Source organism: Salmo salar, chromosome 18 (genome assembly GCF_965601325.2).
Source record: "Salmo salar chromosome 18, fSalSal1, whole genome shotgun sequence".
Lineage (NCBI taxonomy): Eukaryota > Metazoa > Chordata > Actinopteri > Salmoniformes > Salmonidae > Salmo > Salmo salar.
In genome coordinates this window covers 92,186,161-92,203,660 of record NC_138308.1, presented here as the reverse complement: position 1 = coordinate 92,203,660, position 17,500 = coordinate 92,186,161, and the positions used below count along the sequence as shown (strand labels likewise).

Genomic DNA, 17,500 nt, shown 5'->3' with positions numbered 1-17,500 from the left:
GTCCACTAGTAGTGTGTGTGTGTGTACACACCTCGTGGTTTGTGTAGTCCACTAGTAGTGTGTGTGTGTGGTGTGTGTACACACCTCGTGGTTTGTGTAGTCCAGTAGTAGTGTGTGTGTGTGTGTGTGTGTGTGTGTGTGTGACACACCTCGTGGTTTGTGTAGTCCACTAGTAGTGTGTATCTGTGTACCTCGTGGTTGGTGTAGTCCAGTAGTAGTGTGTGTGTGTGTGTGTGTGTACACACCTCGTGGTTGGTGTAGTCCAGTAGTAGTGTGTATCTGTGTACCTCGTGGTTGGTGTAGTCCAGTAGTAGTGTGTGTGTGTGTACCTCGTGGTTGGTGTAGTCCAGTAGTAGTGTGTGTGTGTGTGTACACACCTCGTGGTTGGTGTAGTCCACTAGTAGTGTGTGTGTGTGTGTGTGTGTGTGTACACACCTCGTGGTTTGTGTAGTCCACTAGTAGTGTGTGTGTGTGTACACACCTCGTGGTTTGTGTAGTCCACTAGTAGTGTGTGTGTGTGTGTACACACCTCGTGGTTTGTGTAGTCCAGTAGTAGTGTGTATGTGTGTGTGTGTGTGTACACACCTCGTGGTTTGTGTAGTCCACTAGTAGTGTGTATCTGTGTACCTCGTGGTTGGTGTAGTCCAGTAGTAGTGTGTGTGTGTGTGTGTGTGTGTACACACCTCGTGGTTGGTGTAGTCCAGTAGTAGTGTGTATCTGTGTACCTCGTGGTTGGTGTAGTCCAGTAGTAGTGTGTGTGTGTGACACACCTCGTGGTTGGTGTAGTCCAGTAGTAGTGTATGTGTGTGTGTGTACACACCTCGTGGTTGGTGTAGTCCAGTAGTAGATACGTGGCCATGACTTCGTTGTATTTCTGGTTGACCAGCGAGTCCTGCACCTCCTCCATGGAGTAACCCATCTGAATCATGATCTCTATTCACACACACACATTAGTATTATACAGTACATACGAGGGTAGAAATGTATGAGAGATATCTGAGGATGGTACCTGTTCTCTTGGGGTCCTTGTAGTCAGGCATTGGTTCTATGTACGGTTTCAATTCCTCCTCTTCATGACCCACATTCATCCACCTATCCTTCATTATCTGCTGCTGGGGGGAAGAGGGGAGGAGAGGAGGAGAGGAAGAGAAGAGGAGAGAGGAGGAGAAGAGGAGGAAGAGGAGAGAGGAGGAGAGGAGGAGGAGAGAGAAGAAGGGAGGAGAGGAAGAGGAGAGGAAGAGGAGTAGGAGAGAGGAGGAGGAGAGAGAAAAAGGGAGGAGAGGAAGAGAAGAGGAAGAGGAGTAGGAGAGAGGAGGAGGAGAGAGAAAAAGGGAGGAGAGGAAGAGAAGAGGAAGAGGAGAGAGGAGGAGAGGAGGAGAAGAGGAGGAGGAGAGAGAAGAAGGGAGGAGAGGAAGAGGAGAGGAAGAGGAGTAGGAGAGAGAAAAAGGGAGGAGAGGAAGAGAAGAGGAGAGAGGAGGAAAGGAGGAGAAGAGGAGGAGGAGAGAGAAGAAGGGAGGAGAGGAAGAGGAGAGAAAGAGGAGTAGGAGAGAGGAGGAGGAGAGAGAAAAAGGGAGGAGAGGAAGAGAAGAGAAGAGGAAGAGGAGAGAGGAGGAGAGGAGGAGAAGAGGAGGAGGAGAGAGAAGAAGGGAGGAGAGGAAGAGGAGAGGAAGAGAAGAGGAGTAGGAGAAGAAGAGAGGAGAGGAAGAGGGGCGGGGGAAGAGAGGAAGAGAAGAGAGGCGGGGGGAGGAGAGGTCAGAGGAAAGGAAGAGAGGTAGAGGAGAGGAGGCGAAGTGAGTAAAGGGTATAATGTAGAAAAGAGGGAGAGGGGGAACAGAGAGGGACAACTGTAGCTCACACAAAGAAAACAGGAAGTATTTAAATATTCAGGTTAGGAAACATTTTATAGCCAGGTGACATGTCAGGGGTGAAAGGTGAATGGTCACAGAGGTCAGGGGTTAAAGGTGACTGACTGACCTCCAGGCTGCCTCTCTTGGTGGGGTTGAGGATCAGGAACTTCTTCAGTAGGTTTTCACAGTCTGTAGACATGTAGAACGGAATACGGTATTTCCCCCTCAACACACGCTCTCTCAACTCCTATAGGGGGAGAGAGATGGGAGAGGTCAGAGGTCAGTCTGTAGACATGTAGAACGGAATACGGTATTTCCCCCTCAACACGCGCTCTCTCAACTCCTATAGGGGGAGAGAGATGGGAGAGGTCAGAGGTCAGTCTGTAGACATGTAGAACGGAATACGGTATTTCCCCCTCAACACACGCTCTCTCAACTCCTATAGGGGGAGAGAGATGGGAGAGGTCAGAGGTCAGTCTGTAGACATGTAGAACGGAATACGGTATTTCCCCCTCAACACGCGCTCTCTCAACTCCTATAGGGGGAGAGAGATGGGAGAGGTCAGAGGTCAGTCTGTAGACATGTAGAACGGAATACGGTATTTCCCCCTCAACACGCGCTCTCTCAACTCCTATAGGGGGAGAGAGATGGGAGAGGTCAGAGGTCAGTCTGTAGACATGTAGAACGGAATACGGTATTTCCCCCTCAACACGCGCTCTCTCAACTCCTATAGGGGGAGAGAGATGGGAGAGGTCAGAGGTCAGTCTGTAGACATGTAGAACGGAATACGGTATTTCCCCCTCAACACGCGCTCTCTCAACTCCTATAGGGGGAGAGAGATGGGAGAGGTCAGAGGTCAGTCTGTAGACATGTAGAACGGAATACGGTATTTCCCCCTCAACACACGCTCTCTCAACTCCTATAGGGGGAGAGAGATGGGAGAGGTCAGAGGTCAGTCTGTAGACATGTAGAACGGAATACGGTATTTCCCCCTCAACACGCGCTCTCTCAACTCCTATAGGGGGAGAGAGATGGGAGAGGTCAGAGGTCAGTCTGTAGACATGTAGAACGGAATACGGTATTTCCCCCTCAACACGCGCTCTCTCAACTCCTATAGGGGGAGAGAGATGGGAGAGGTCAGAGGTCAGTCTGTAGACATGTAGAACGGAATACGGTATTTCCCCCTCAACACGCGCTCTCTCAACTCCTATAGGGGGAGAGAGATGGGAGAGGTCAGAGGTCAGTCTGTAGACATGTAGAACGGAATACGGTATTTCCCCCTCAACACGCGCTCTCTCAACTCCTATAGGGGGAGAGAGATGGGAGAGGTCAGAGGTCAGTCTGTAGACATGTAGAACGGAATACGGTATTTCCCCCTCAACACGCGCTCTCTCAACTCCTATAGGGGGAGAGAGAGGTCAGAGGTCAGTCTGTAGACATGTAGAACGGAATACGGTACTTCCCCCTCAACACGCGCTCTCTCAACTCCTATAGGGGGGAGAGAGAGGTCAGAGGTCAGTCTGTAGACATGTAGAACGGAATACGGTACTTCCCCCTCAACACGCGCTCTCTCAACTCCTATAGGGGGAGAGAGATGGGAGAGGTCAGAGGTCAGTCTGTAGACATGTAGAACGGAATACGGTATTTCCCCCTCAACACGCGCTCTCTCAACTCCTATAGGGGGAGAGAGAGGTCAGAGGTCAGTCTGTAGACATGTAGAACGGAATACGGTACTTCCCCCTCAACACGCGCTCTCTCAACTCCTATAGGGGGAGAGAGAGGTCAGAGGTCAGTCTGTAGACATGTAGAACGGAATACGGTACTTCCCCCTCAACACGCGCTCTCTCAACTCCTATAGGGGGGAGAGAGAGGTCAGAGGTCAGTCTGTAGACATGTAGAACGGAATACGGTACTTCCCCCTCAACACGCGCTCTCTCAACTCCTATAGGGGGAGAGAGATGGGAGAGGTCAGAGGTCAGTCTGTAGACATGTAGAACGGAATACGGTATTTCCCCCTCAACACGCGCTCTCTCAACTCCTATAGGGGGAGAGAGATGGGAGAGGTCAGAGGTCAGTCTGTAGACATGTAGAACGGAATACGGTACTTCCCCCTCAACACGCGCTCTCTCAACTCCTATAGGGGGAGAGAGAGGTCAGAGGTCAGTCTGTAGACATGTAGAACGGAATACGGTACTTCCCCCTCAACACGCGCTCTCTCAACTCCTATAGGGGGAGAGAGATGGGAGAGGTCAGTCTGTAGACATGTAGAACGGAATACGGTACTTCCATAGAGATAGATAGAGGACTCCTCTTCTTTCTGTGCCATTATAGGGTCTGTGACAGCCTCAATGGCGCTGCCTGTGCTATCTCGATTTTAAAGTAGTACATTTTCTTCTTCACGATTGGCTGATCCCTCCTGATGACCCGGTTGAACATGACTCCAACCAATGAAGTTGGAAGACCCTCCCAGTTGACTACATTAAAATGGTGGAAGTTCTCAGTGGCGCTGCCCATGGTAATACTGCCTTTTGGCCACTAGAGGCCTCTGTCATTCTCTATGAGTATTTCCCCCTCAACTCATATAGGCGGAGACAGAGGAGCGATTAGGGGTACGAGGTCAGGGGTTAAGGGTTAGAGGTCAGTCTGTAGAACAGAATACAGTCTTTATCAAATCTCAAGATCTCACACACACACACACACCCCTCTCTATGTCACCATCTCACACACCCCTCTCTATGTCACCATCTCACACACCCCTCTCTATGTCACCATCTCACACACCCCTCTCTATGTCACCATCTCACACACCCCTCTCTATGTTACCATCTCACACACCCCTCTCTATGTCACCATCTCACACACCCCTCTCTATGTTACCATCTCACACACCCCTCTCTATGTTACCATCTCACACACCCCTCTCTATGTCACCATCTCACACACCCCTCTCTATGTTACCATCTCACACACCCCTCTCTATGTCACCATCTCACACACCCCTCTCTATGTCACCATCCCTCTCACACACACACCCCTCTCTATGTCACCATCCCTCTCACACACACACACCCCTCTCTATGTCACCATCCCTCTCACACACACACACCCCTCTCTATGTCACCATCCCTCCACACACCCCTCTCTATGTCACCATCTCACACACCCCTCTCTATGTCACCATCTCACACACCCCTCTCTATGTTACCATCTCACACACCCCTCTCTATGTCACCATCCCTCTCACACACCCCCTCTCTATGTCACCATCCCTCTCACACACACCCCCTCTCTATGTCACCATCCCTCTCACACACACACCCCTCTCTATGTCACCATCCCTCTCACACACACACCCCTCTCTATGTCACCATCCCTCTCACACACACACACCCCTCTATGTCACCATCCCTCTCACACACACACCCCTCTCTATGTCACCATCCCTCTCACACACACACACCCCTCTCTATGTCACCATCCCTCTCACACACACACCCCTCTCTATGTCACCATCCCTCTCACACACACACCCCTCTCTATGTCACCATCCCTCTCACACACACACCCCTCTCTATGTCACCATCCCTCTCACACACACACCCCTCTCTATGTCACCATCCCTCTCACACACACACCCCTCTCTATGTCACCATCCCTCTCACACACACACCCCTCTCTATGTCACCATCCCTCTCACACACACACCCCTCTCTATGTCACCATCCCTCTCACACACACACACACACCCCTCTATGTCACCATCCCTCTCACACACACACCCCTCTATGTCACCATCCCTCTCACACACACACCCCCTCTCTATGTCACCATCCCTCTCACACACACACACCCCTCTATGTCACCATCTCACACACCTTGAGGTTCTGTCCATCGAAGGGCAGCGACCCTGACACCAGCGTGTACAGGATGACCCCCAGGCTCCAGACGTCCACCTCTGGTCCGTCGTACTTCTTCCCCTGGAACAGCTCTGGGGCGGCGTAGGGAGGAGAGCCGCAGAACGTGTCCAGCTTACTGCCCATTACAAACTCATTACTGAAGCCAAAGTCTGCTATCTTGATGTTCATGTCAGAGTCCAGGAGTAGGTTCTCAGCCTGGTGGGGAGAGGAGAGACAGAGAGGAGTTGAGGGGGGAGAGACAGAGGAGAGACAGAGAGGAGTTGAGGGGGGAGAATAGAGAGGGGAGAGACAGAGAGGAGTTGAGGGGGGAGAATGGAGAGGGGAGAGACAGAGGAGAGACAGAGAGGAGTTGAGGGGGGAGAGACAGAGAGGAGTTGAGGGGGGGGGGGAATGGAGAGGGGAGAGACAGAGGAGAGACAGAGAGGAGAGAGAGAGGAGTTGAGGGGGGAGAGACAGAGGAGAGACAGAGAGGAGTTGAGGGGGGAGAATAGAGAGGGGAGAGACAGAGAGGAGTTGAGGGGGTAGAATAGAGAGAGGAGAGACAGAGGAGAGACAGAGAGGAGTTGAGGGGGGGAATGGAGAGGGGAGAGACAGAGGAGAGACAGAGAGGAGTTGAGGGAGGAGAGACAGAGAGGAGTTGAGGGGGGAGAATAGAGAGAGGAGAGACAGAGGAGAGACAGAGAGGAGTTGAGGGGGGGAATGGAGAGGGGAGAGACAGAGGAGAGACAGAGAGGAGTTGAGGGAGGAGAGACAGAGAGGAGTTGAGGGGGGAGAATAGAGAGAGGAGAGACAGAGGAGAGACAGAGAGGAGTTGAGGGGGGAGAGACAGAGGAGAGACAGAGAGGAGTTGAGGGGGGGAGAATAGAGAGAGGAGAGACAGAGAGGAGTTGAGGGGGGAGAATGGAGAGGGGAGAGACAGAGGAGAGACAGAGAGGAGTTGAGGGGGGGAATGGAGAGGGGAGAGACAGAGGAGAGACAGAGAGGAGTTGAGGGGGGAGAATGGAGAGGGGAGAGACAGAGGAGAGACAGAGAGGAGTTGAGGGGGGAGAATGGAGAGGGGAGAGACAGAGGAGAGACAGAGAGGAGTTGAGGGAGGAGAGACAGAGAGGAGAGAGAGAGGAGAAGGGGCAGACAAAGATGCACTCAGTAACCTTTTTATTCTCTCGTTCCCTACGCAAACTTTGTGTTTGCTATTTTCTAAAAAGGAAGCGAAAGAGTCCAAACATCAAACAAAGAGCAGACAAGTTGGCAGTTAGCCTGGTCCCAGATCCGTTTGATGCCAGTTAGCCTGGTCCCAGATCCGTTTGATGCCAGTTAGCCTGGTCCCAGATCCGTTTGATGCCAGTTAGCCTGGTCCCAGATCCGTTTGATGCCAGTTAGCCTGGTCCCAGATCCGTTTGATGCCAGTTAGCCTGGTCCCAGATCCGTTTGTTGTCCCCCACGGTGAAATTGGGGAAGGGACTGTGGATCGGTGGCACGCGAATTCTCAGACAGCACTGGCCCGATTTTGCGAAACTTGGGTGAATGATGTGTCTTGCCATAGAGATCTGGGATTTACCAAATCACACCGATTGGCCCAAGGCGGGAGCTAAAGTACTTAACTGACATTTGTGAGTCACACCAGAAGGATAACTGAGCCACACCAGAGAGTTGAAACCAGAGGGATAACTGAGTCACACCAGAGAGTTGAAGCCAGAGGGATAACTGAGTCACACCAGAGAGTTGAAACCAGAGGGATAACTGAGTCACAATAGAGAGTTGAAGCCAGAGGGATAACTGAGTCACAATAGAGAGTTGAAACCAGAGGGATAACTGAGTCACACCAGAGAGTTGAAGCCAGAGGGATAACTGAGCCACACCAGAGAGTTGAAACCAGAGGGATAACTGAGTCACAATAGAGAGTTGAAGCCAGAGGGATAACTGAGCCACACCAGAGAGTTGAAACCAGAGGGATAACTGAGTCACAATAGAGAGTTGAAACCAGAGGGATAACTGAGTCACACCAGAGAGTTGAAGCCAGAGGGATAACTGAGCCACACCAGAGAGTTGAAACCAGAGGGATAACTGAGTCACACCAGAGAGTTGAAACCAGAGGGATAACTGAGTCACACCAGAGAGTTGAAACCAGAGGGATAACTGAGTCACACCAGAGAGTTGAAACCAGAGGGATAACTGAGTCACACCAGAGAGTTGAAACCAGAGGGATAACTGAGTCACACCAGAGAGTTGAAACCAGAGGGATAACTGAGCCACACCAGAGAGTTGAAACCAGAGGGATAACTGAGTCACATTAGAGAGTTGAAACCAGAGGGATAACTGAGCCACAGAGAGTTGAAACCAGAGGGATAACTGAGTCACACCAGAGAGTTGAAGCCAGAGGGATAACTGAGTCACACCAGAGAGTTGAAACCAGAGGGATAACTGAGTCACACCAGAGAGTTGAAACCAGAGGGATAACTGAGTCACACCAGAGAGTTGAAACCAGAGGGATAACTGAGTCACACCAGAGAGTTGAAGCCAGAGGGATAACTGAGTCACACCAGAGAGTTGAAGCCAGAGGAAAAACTGAGCCCAAAATCTGTCTTCTCCAGCAGGTGCCGTTTTTTTCTTTGCCACATGACATTGAGTTCAGGGAGTGGACCAGCTAAAAGAGACCGTAGGGCTTGGCATTTGCCGAGCTCACTGGGCCAGGTAATCAACATTTCATACGGCCCGCTTGGGCCAGGTAATCAACCTATCATACGGTCCGCTTGGGCCAGGTAATCAACCTATCATACGGTCCGCTTGGGCCAGGTAATCAACCTATCATACGGCCCGCTTGGGCCAGGTAATCAACCTATCATACGGCCCGCTTGGGCCAGGTAATCAACCTATCATACGGTCCGCTTGGGCCAGGTAATCAACCTATCATACGGTCCGCTTGGGCCAGGTAATCAACCTATCATACGGTCCGCTTGGGCCAGGTAATCAACCTATCATACGGTCCGCTTGGGCCAGTACATTTTCTAACTATTTTCAGTCTTTTTTCATATCAGACACAACAATATCATTAACAAAGAGATACATAGTCCTACACTATGGAGCTGCTTTCTTGTCCAGACATGAACATTATTTACACAAATTTACTTGTTGGTTAACTTCTTATGGATGGGTGGCAGTATTGAGTAGCTTGGACGAAGAAGGTGCCCAGAGTAAACTGCCTGCTACCCAGGCCCAGGAGCAAAGATATGCATATTATTAGTAGATTTGGATAGAAAACACTCTGAAGTTTCTAAAACTGTTTGAATGATGTCTGTGAGTATAACAGAACTCATATGGCAGGCAAAAACCTGAGAAAAAATCCAACCAGGAAGTGTGGAAATCTGAGGTTTGTAGTTTTTCAAGTGATTGCCAATCCAGTGTCTGTGGGGTCATTTTGCACTTCCAAAGGCTTCCACTAGATGTCAACAGTCTTCAGAATGTTGTTTCATGCTTCCACTGTGAATGGGGAGAGAATAAGAGGTCTTGGAATCAGATGACTGAGAAAATGACATGAGCTCAATCGTGCGTGCTGCCGTGAGAGTTAGCTGTGTTCCTTTTCATTTCTGAAGACAAAGGAATTGTCAGGTTGGAAGTTTATGGAAGATTTATGATAAAAACATCCTAAAGATTGATTCTATACATCATTTGACATGTTTCTAAGAACTGTAATATAACTTTTTTGACTTTTCGTCTGAACTTACTGTGCGAGCACAGTGCATTTGGAATGCTGGACTGAAAGCGCTTATAAAAAGGAGGTATTTGGACATAAAGATGAACTTTATCGAAACAAAACAAACATTTATGGTGGAACTGGGATTCCTGGGAGTGCATTCCGATGAAGATCATCAAAGGTAAGTGAATATTTATAACACTATTTGTGACTTCTGTTGACTCCAAAATGATGGGTATCTGTATGGCTTGTTTTGGTGTCTGGCCGCTGTACTCAGATTATTGCAAAGTTTGCTTTCGCCGTAAAGCTTTTTTGAAATCTGACACAGCGGTTGCATTAAGGAGAAGTTTATCTATAATCCTATGCATAACACTTGTATCTTTTATCAAAGTTTATGATGAGTATTTCTGTAAATTGATGTGGCTCTCTGCAAAATCACCGGAGGTTTTGGAGGCAAAACATTAATGGGATTTTTGGATATAAATATGAACTTTATTGAACAAAACATATGTATTGTGTAACATGAAGTCCTATGAGTGTCATCTGATGAAGATCATCAAAGGTTAGTGATGAATTTTATCTCTATTTCTGCTTTTTGTGACTCCTCTCTTTCACTGGAAAAATAGCTGTTTTTCTGTGACTAGTTGCTGACCTAACATAATCGTTTGGTGTGCTTTCGCTGTAAAGCCTTTTTGAAATCGGACACTGTGGTTGGATTAACGAGAAGTTTATCTTTAAAATGGTGTATAATACTTGTATGGTTGAGGAATTTTAATTATGAGATTTCTGTTGTTTTGAATTTGGCGCCATGCACTTTCACTGGCTGTTGTCATATCGATCCCGTTACCGGGATTTCAGCCGTAAGAAGTTAAATAAAAAATGTATATTGTAATAATGCTATTCTGTAGTCTAGGCCTATATAATTGGTTTAAAAAAAACTATTTTAATTCCCGAAGCTGTTTATGAGCTATGTCACTGCGTAACATTCCTAAATGTAATCTCGGGAAAATACAACAGTTTTGATGGTAATTATTGAAAAGAGGAGGATCTCAGCTTTCCAGTGCATTATGATTCATTTCTCAACGCCAATTTTTGTGCAACTGGCAACGTTTTACAATCTTGAGTGTCTGGCATAACAATAAAATAAGTAACTGCATAAAGTAAATGTAAATGCATAAACAGTAGGCCTATTCACTGTAAAATTCACACAATTAGACTGCGTTTATAAACACTAAAAATCACATGATTTTTTTTAGACTGTAAATTAAACCATTCACTAATTAAATTCTGTGTGCATTACTTGCCATCCTGTGACTTTTTTGGGGCATTTGTTTTTCTAATTTGGGCCAGTAATTTTCACTTGGTACTGGCCCGGTGTGCCACTATCAAATTTACCTGAATGCCAAGCCCTGGGGATAGGTACCCAGGCTGACTGCCTTCCATTTTTATTTAACGAGGCAAGTCAGTTAAGAACAAATTGTTATTTACAATGACGGCCTAGGAACAGTGGGTTAACTGCCTTGTTCAGGGGCAGAACGACAGATTTTGACCTTGTCAACTCGGGGACTCGATCCCAGCAACCTTTCACTTACTGGCCCAACGCTCTAACCACTAGGCTACCTGCTCTAATCACTAGGCTACCCGCTCTAACCACTAGGCTACCCGCTCTAACCACTAGGCTACCCGCTCTAACCACTAGGCTACCCGCTCTAACCACTAGGCTACCCGCTCTAACCACTAGGCTACCCGCTCTAACCACTAGGCTACCCGCTCTAACCACTAGGCTACCCGCTCTAACCACTAGGCTACCTGCTCTAACCACTAGGCTACCTGCTCTAACCACTAGGCTACCTGCTCTAACCACTAGGCTACCTGCCACCCCAACATTTTTGAAGACATTTTCATTGTTAGAGCCGCTACTTGAGTATCTGGTTAATATAGTGGATAATCTGTGGTCACGCGATAATTGAAATGTGTTAGTCACACCCAATAGCCTGGTCCCAGATCAGTTTGTGCTCTAGCCAGTCAGCCTGGTCCCAGATCAGTTTGTGCTCTAGCCAGTCAGCCTGGTCCCAGATCAGTTTGTGCTCTAGCCAGTTAGCCTGGTCCCAGATCAGTTTGTGCTCTAGCCAGTCAGCCTGGTCCCAGATCTTTTAGTGCTCTAGCCAGTTAGCCTGGTCCCAGATCTGTTAGTGCTCTAACCAGTCAGCCTGGTCCCAGATCAGTTAGTGCTCTAGCCAGTCAGCCTGGTCCCAGATCTGTTAGTGCTCTAGCCAGTCAGCCTGGTCCCAGATCAGTTAGTGCTCTAGCCAGTCAGCCTGGTCCCAGATCTGTTAGTGCTCTAGCCAGTCAGCCTGGTCCCAGATCTGTTAGTGCTCTAGCCAGTCAGCCTGGTCCCAGATCTGTTTGTGCTCTAGCCAGTCAGCCTGGTCCCAGATCAGTTTGTGCTCTAGCCAGTCAGCCTGGTCCCAGATCAGTTTGTGCTCTAGCCAGTCAGCCTGGTCCCAGATCAGTTTGTGCTCTAGCCAGTCAGCCTGGTCCCAGATCTTTTAGTGCTCTAGCCAGTTAGCCTGGTCCCAGATCTGTTAGTGCTCTAACCAGTCAGCCTGGTCCCAGATCAGTTAGTGCTCTAGCCAGTCAGCCTGGTCCCAGATCTGTTAGTGCTCTAGCCAGTTAGCCTGGTCCCAGATCTGTTAGTGCTATTTCCAACTCAGTCTTGTTGCCACTGATAGGATGGATAGGATATGGACTAGGGTAATTTAGCCTCTGATTTAGGGTCAGATATTAAGATTTCCATAATGATTAGGGTTAAGAATGTGACTCAATTAACCTGATCCTAGATCTGTGGTTAAGACTGACTACCAGTGGCGTAAAGTACTTAGGTAAAAATACTTTAAAGTACTACTTAAGTAGTTATTTGGGGGTAACTGTACTTTACAATTTATATTTTTGCCAACTTTTACTTCACTACATTCCTAAAGAAAATAAATCTACTTTTTTTTTTACATACATTATGACAGAAAATGATCCAAATCACACTTATCAAGAGAACATACCTGGTTATCATACTGCCTCTGATCTGGTGGACTCACTAAACAGAGAACATCCCTGGTCATCCCTACTGCCTCTGATCTGGAGGACTCACTAAACAGAGAACATCCCTGGTCATCCCTACTGCCTCTGATCTGGTGGACTCACTAAACAGAGAACATCCCTGGTCATCCCTACTGCCTCTGATCTGGAGGACTCACTAAACAGAGAACATCCCTGGTTATCATACTGCCTCTGATCTGGAGGACTCACTAAACAGAGAACATCCCTGGTCATCCCTACTGCCTCTGATCTGGTGGACTCACTAAACAGAGAACATCCCTGGTTATCATACTGCCTCTGATCTGGAGGACTCACTAAACACAAATGCTTAGTCTGTAAATTATGTCTGAATGTTGGCGTTAAATGATTTATACTTTTACTTTTTATACTTAAGTACATTTTAGCAATTTCATTTACTTTTGATACTTAAGTATTTTTAAAACCAAATACCTTTAGACTTTCACTCAAGTAGTATTTTACAGGGTGACTTTCACTTGAGTCATTTTCTATTAAGGTATCTTTTACACAAGTATGATAAATCGAGTACTTTTCCACCACTGCCGACTACAATGCAGAGCATTATAGCTTTTAACTATACATGGCCGAGCGAGGAGCAGAGAAGGCTGTGTTGCCTAGCAACAGGTAGGTGTTCTCTGCGCCAGCGCTCAGCGTGAAATAGAACACAATGACATCATCAGACAAGAGACAACTCTGAACACACAGACACCGATGGGTGAGTAACTGTTAGGGGCCTGTGTAAAGGTCATAGTTCAAGCTCTTCCGGCCATAGCCACCAGCCCATAGCCCCCAGCCCATAGCCCCCAGCCCATAGCCCCCAGCCCCCAGCCCGTTGCCCCCAGCCCGTTGCCCCCAGCCCGTTGCCCCCAGCCCGTAGCCCCCAGCCCGTAGCCCCCAGCCCGTAGCCCCCAGCCCGTAGTCCTGGCTGGAAGCTACAAACTCTGGCTTTGTTGACTCAGTGGAGCTTTAGGGTTAGGATGCGTAACAGTGAAATAACGGTGTGTGTGTACAGTATTTGTGTGTGTGTGTGTGTAAATGTTAACAAGTCAGCTGGGTGACAACTAGCACACACACACACACACACATACACCACACACACACACACACACACACACACACACGCTATAGTGTGTAGAGGGAGAGTCTCACCTTCAGATCTCTGTGGACAATACACTTCTGGTGACAGTACTGGACCGCTGACACAATCTATACAGGGATGAGAGAAGGATGAGAATGGGGAGGAGGAAAGAACAAGTGAGAGAAAGAGGGGGAAGCAAATAAACCCCATCTCTCTCATTCACACACACACTCTCGCTCCTCACCTGTCTGAATTTGGCACGTGCCTCCTTTTCTTTCATCCTCCCATGAGCGACCAGGTAATCAAACACCTCCCCTGGAGGGTAGAGGAGAGGAGAGAGGGGGGGGGGGGGGGGGGGGGGGGGAGAGGGGGGAGAGGAGAGGGGGGAGAGGGGGGAGAGGAGAGGAGAGAGAGGGGAGAGGGGGAGAGGAAAGGAGAGAGGGGGGGAGGAGAGAGGGGAGAGGAGAGGAGAGAGAGGAGAGGAGAGAGAGGGGAGAGGAGAGAGAGGGGAGAGGAGAGAGGGGGAGAGGAAAGGAGCGAGGGGGAGGAGAGCGAGGGGGGAGGAGAGCGAGGGGGGAGGAGGAGCGAGGGGGGAGAGGAGAGGAGCGAGGGGGGAGAGGAGAGGAGCGAGGGGGGAGAGGAGAGGAGCGAGGGGGGAGAGGAGAGGAGCGAGGGGGGAGAGGGATGATAGGAGGAGAGGAAGGATTTAACTATCAAATAGTGAAACATAATTTTAAGGTCAAAGGGGGAATGATTTAACTGTTGCACACAGATGACTCGGGAAGTATTTTTGACGCGGGCACCACTCACCTCCACTGGCATACTCCATGACCAGATACAATGTCTTCTCTGTCTCAATCACTTCAAATAACTTCACTGTTGAAGGGAGAGCGTTGGTGGGAGGGAGAGGGGGGAGGAGGGAGAGAGGGGAGGAGGGAGAGGGGGGAGGAGGGAGAGCGTTGGTGGGAGGGAGAGGGGGGAGGAGGGAGGAGGAGGGAGGAGAGGAGGAGGAGAGAGGGAGAGAGGGGAGGAGGGAGAGAGGGGAGGAGGAGGGAGAGGGGGGAGGAGGGAGAGAGGGGAGGGGGGAGCAGGGAGAGAGGGGAGGAGGGAGAGGGGGGAGGAGGGAGAGAGGGGAGGAGGGAGAGAGGGGAGGAGGGAGAGGGGAGAGGAGGGAGGAGGGAGAGAGGGGGGAGGAGGGAGAGAGGGGAGGAGGGAGAGAGGGAGGAGGGAGAGAGGGGAGGAGGGAGAGAGGGGGGAGGAGGGAGAGAGGGGGAGGAGGGAGAGCAGGGAGAGGGGGGAGGAGGGAGAGGGGGGAGGAGGGAGAGAGGGAGGAGGGAGGAGGGAGAGCGGGGAGGAGGGAGAGCGTTGGTGGGAGGGAGAGGGGGGAGGAGGGAGAGGGGTGAGGAGGGAGAGGGGGGAGGAGGGAGAGGGGGGAGGAGGGAGGGGGGAGAGGGGAGGAGGGAGAGGGGAGGAGGGAGAGGGGGGAGGAGGGAGGAGGGAGAGAGGGGAGGAGGGAGAGAGGGGAGGAGGGAGAGAGGGGAGGAGGGAGAGGGGGGAGGAGGGAGGAGAGGGAGAAAAAGGGATAATTATTTAGATTCAATCACCTGTAGCAGCATAGCTTGGTTCAACATTCTTTAGCGTGATTCCAGTTCATTGACTTGAAATGATTCTTGATTCAGATTCACTTGTCTATGACAGGATGACAAATGACTCATGATTCAGATTCACTTGACTGTGACAGGATCACTAATAATTGAGTCAACTCACCTATGTTAGGATGATTCAACAGCTTCATGATTCTCACTTCTCGGAAGAGCTGAAGAGGACAGAGAAGATAGTCATCCGTGTGTGTGTGTGGTGTGTGTGTATATATCTATCTCATATCATACTCTGCTACAGGGGATCCCTGTAGTCCCCTCATGAAATGTAATTAAGGCTGGTTTCCTGTAATTAGGTCTCTCTGAGATCTAGACCACCAGAGAGAAATGGATGGAGAGAGCGAGAGAGAGAGCGAGAGAGAGAGCGAGAGAGAGAGCGAGGCGAGCGAGAGAGAGAGCGAGCGCGGAGAGGAGAGCGAGAGCGGAAGAGAGCGAGCGCGGAAGAGAGCGAGCGCGGAAGAGAGCGAGCGCGGAAGAGAGCGAGCGCGGAAGAGAGCGAGCGCGGAAGAGAGCGAGCGCGGAAGAGAGCGAGAGAGAGAGCGCGGAAGAGAGCGAGAGAGAGAGCAGAGAGCGAGAGAGCGAGCGAGAGAGAGAGCGAGCGGAGAGAGCGAGAGCGGAGAGAGCGAGCGCGGAAGAGAGCGAGCGCGGAAGAGAGCGAGCGCGGAAGAGAGCGAGGCGCGGAAGAGAGCGAGCGCGGAAGAGAGCGAGCGCGGAAGAGAGCGAGAGGAGAGAGCGCGGAAGAGAGCGAGAGAGAGAGCGGGAAGAGAGCGAGAGAGAGAGAGAGAGCGAGAGAGGAGGCGGAAGAGAGCGAGAGAGCAGCGGGAAGAGAGCGAGAGAAGAGCGAGAGAGAGCGCGGAAGAGAGCGAGAGAGAGAGCGAGAGAGAGAGCGAGAGAGAGCGAGAGACGAGAGAGAGAGCGAGAGAGAGAGCGAGAGAGAGAGCGAGAGAGCAGAGCGCGGAAGAGAGCGAGAGAGAGAGCGAGAGAGCGAGCGCGGAGAGAGCGAGCGAGAGAGAGAGCGAGAGAGCGAGCGCGGAAGAGAGCGAGAGAGAGAGCGAGAGAGAGAGCGCGGAAGAGAGCGAGAGAGAGAGCGAGCGAGCGAGAGAGCGAGCGAGGAAAGAGCGAGAGAGAGAGCGAGAGAGCGAGCGAAGAGAGCGAGAGAGCGAGCGGGAAGAGAGCGAGAGAGAGAGCGAGAGAGAGCGCGGAAGAGAGCGAGAGAGAGAGCGAGAGAGAGAGCGAGAGAGAGAGAGAGAGCGAGAGAGAGAGAGAGCGCGGAAGAGAGCGAGAGAGAGAGCGAGAGAGCGAGCGCGGAAGAGAGCGAGAGAAAGAGCGAGAGAGCGAGCGCGGAAGAGAGCGAGAGAAGAGAGCGAGAGAGAGAGCGGAAGAGAGCGAGAGAGAGAGCGAGAGAGCGAGCGCGGAAGAGAGCGAGAGAGAGACGAGCGAGAGAGAGAGCGCGAGAGAGAGCGAGCGAGAGAGAGAGCGAGAGAGCGAGAGAGAGAGAGCGAGAGAGAGAGCGAGAGAGAGAGCGAGAGAGAGAGAGCGAGAGAGAGAGCGAGAGAGAGCGAGAGAGAGAGCGAGAGAGAGCGCGGAAGAGAGCGAGAGAGCGAGAGAGAGCGCGAGAGAGAGAGAGAGCGACAGAGAGAGCGAGAGAGGAGAGAGAGCGAGAGAGCGAGAGCGAGAGCGAGCGAGAGAGAGAGCGAGAGAGAGAGAGAGCGAGAGAGAGCGAGAGCGAGAGAGAGAGCGAGAGAGGAGAGAGAGCGAGCGCGGAAGAGAGCGAGAGAGAGAGAGAGCGAGCGAGAGGAGAGCGAGAGAGGAGAGAGAGCGAGAGAGAGAGCGAGAGAGAGAGAGAGCGAGAGAGAGAGCGCGGACAGAGAGCGAGCGCGAGAGAGAGAGCGAGAGAGAGAGCGAGAGAGCGAGCGAGAGAGAGAGCGCGGAAGAGAGCGAGGAGGAGAGAGAGCGAGAGACGAGAGAGCGAGAGAGAGAGCGAGAGAGAGAGCGAGAGAGAGAGCGTGAGAGAGAGCGAGAGAGAGCGCGAGAGCGGAAGAGAGAGAGAGAGAGAGAGCGCGGAAGAGAGCGAGAGAGAGAGAGAGACGAGAGAGAGAGCGAGCGAGAGAGCGCAGAGAGAGCGAGAGAGACGAGCGAGGAGAGAGAGCGCGAGAGAGAGCGAGAGAGAGAGCGGGGAAGAGAGCGAGAGAGAGAGC

The 17,500-nt window shown here is 50.9% G+C and overlaps 1 protein-coding gene across 6 annotated transcripts in view; it reads right to left on the bottom strand.

The window, feature by feature from the left end:
* mark2b (MAP/microtubule affinity-regulating kinase 2b) overlaps window positions 1-17,500 on the bottom strand; it is a 148,229-nt gene that overhangs the window by 81,950 nt on the left and 48,779 nt on the right. For all 6 annotated transcript variants that reach the window (XM_082965307.1, XM_082965309.1, XM_082965305.1 and 3 more), the window contains exons 4-11: window positions 15,412-15,460; window positions 14,455-14,520; window positions 13,889-13,959; window positions 13,716-13,772; window positions 5,723-5,959; window positions 1,975-2,094; window positions 1,010-1,109; window positions 821-933 (exon numbers count right to left, since the gene is read on the bottom strand). In XM_082965307.1, the coding sequence (XP_082821433.1) occupies window positions 821-933; window positions 1,010-1,109; window positions 1,975-2,094; window positions 5,723-5,959; window positions 13,716-13,772; window positions 13,889-13,959; window positions 14,455-14,520; window positions 15,412-15,460 (813 nt within the window). The remainder of the gene's footprint in view (window positions 1-820; window positions 934-1,009; window positions 1,110-1,974; window positions 2,095-5,722; window positions 5,960-13,715; window positions 13,773-13,888; window positions 13,960-14,454; window positions 14,521-15,411; window positions 15,461-17,500) is intronic.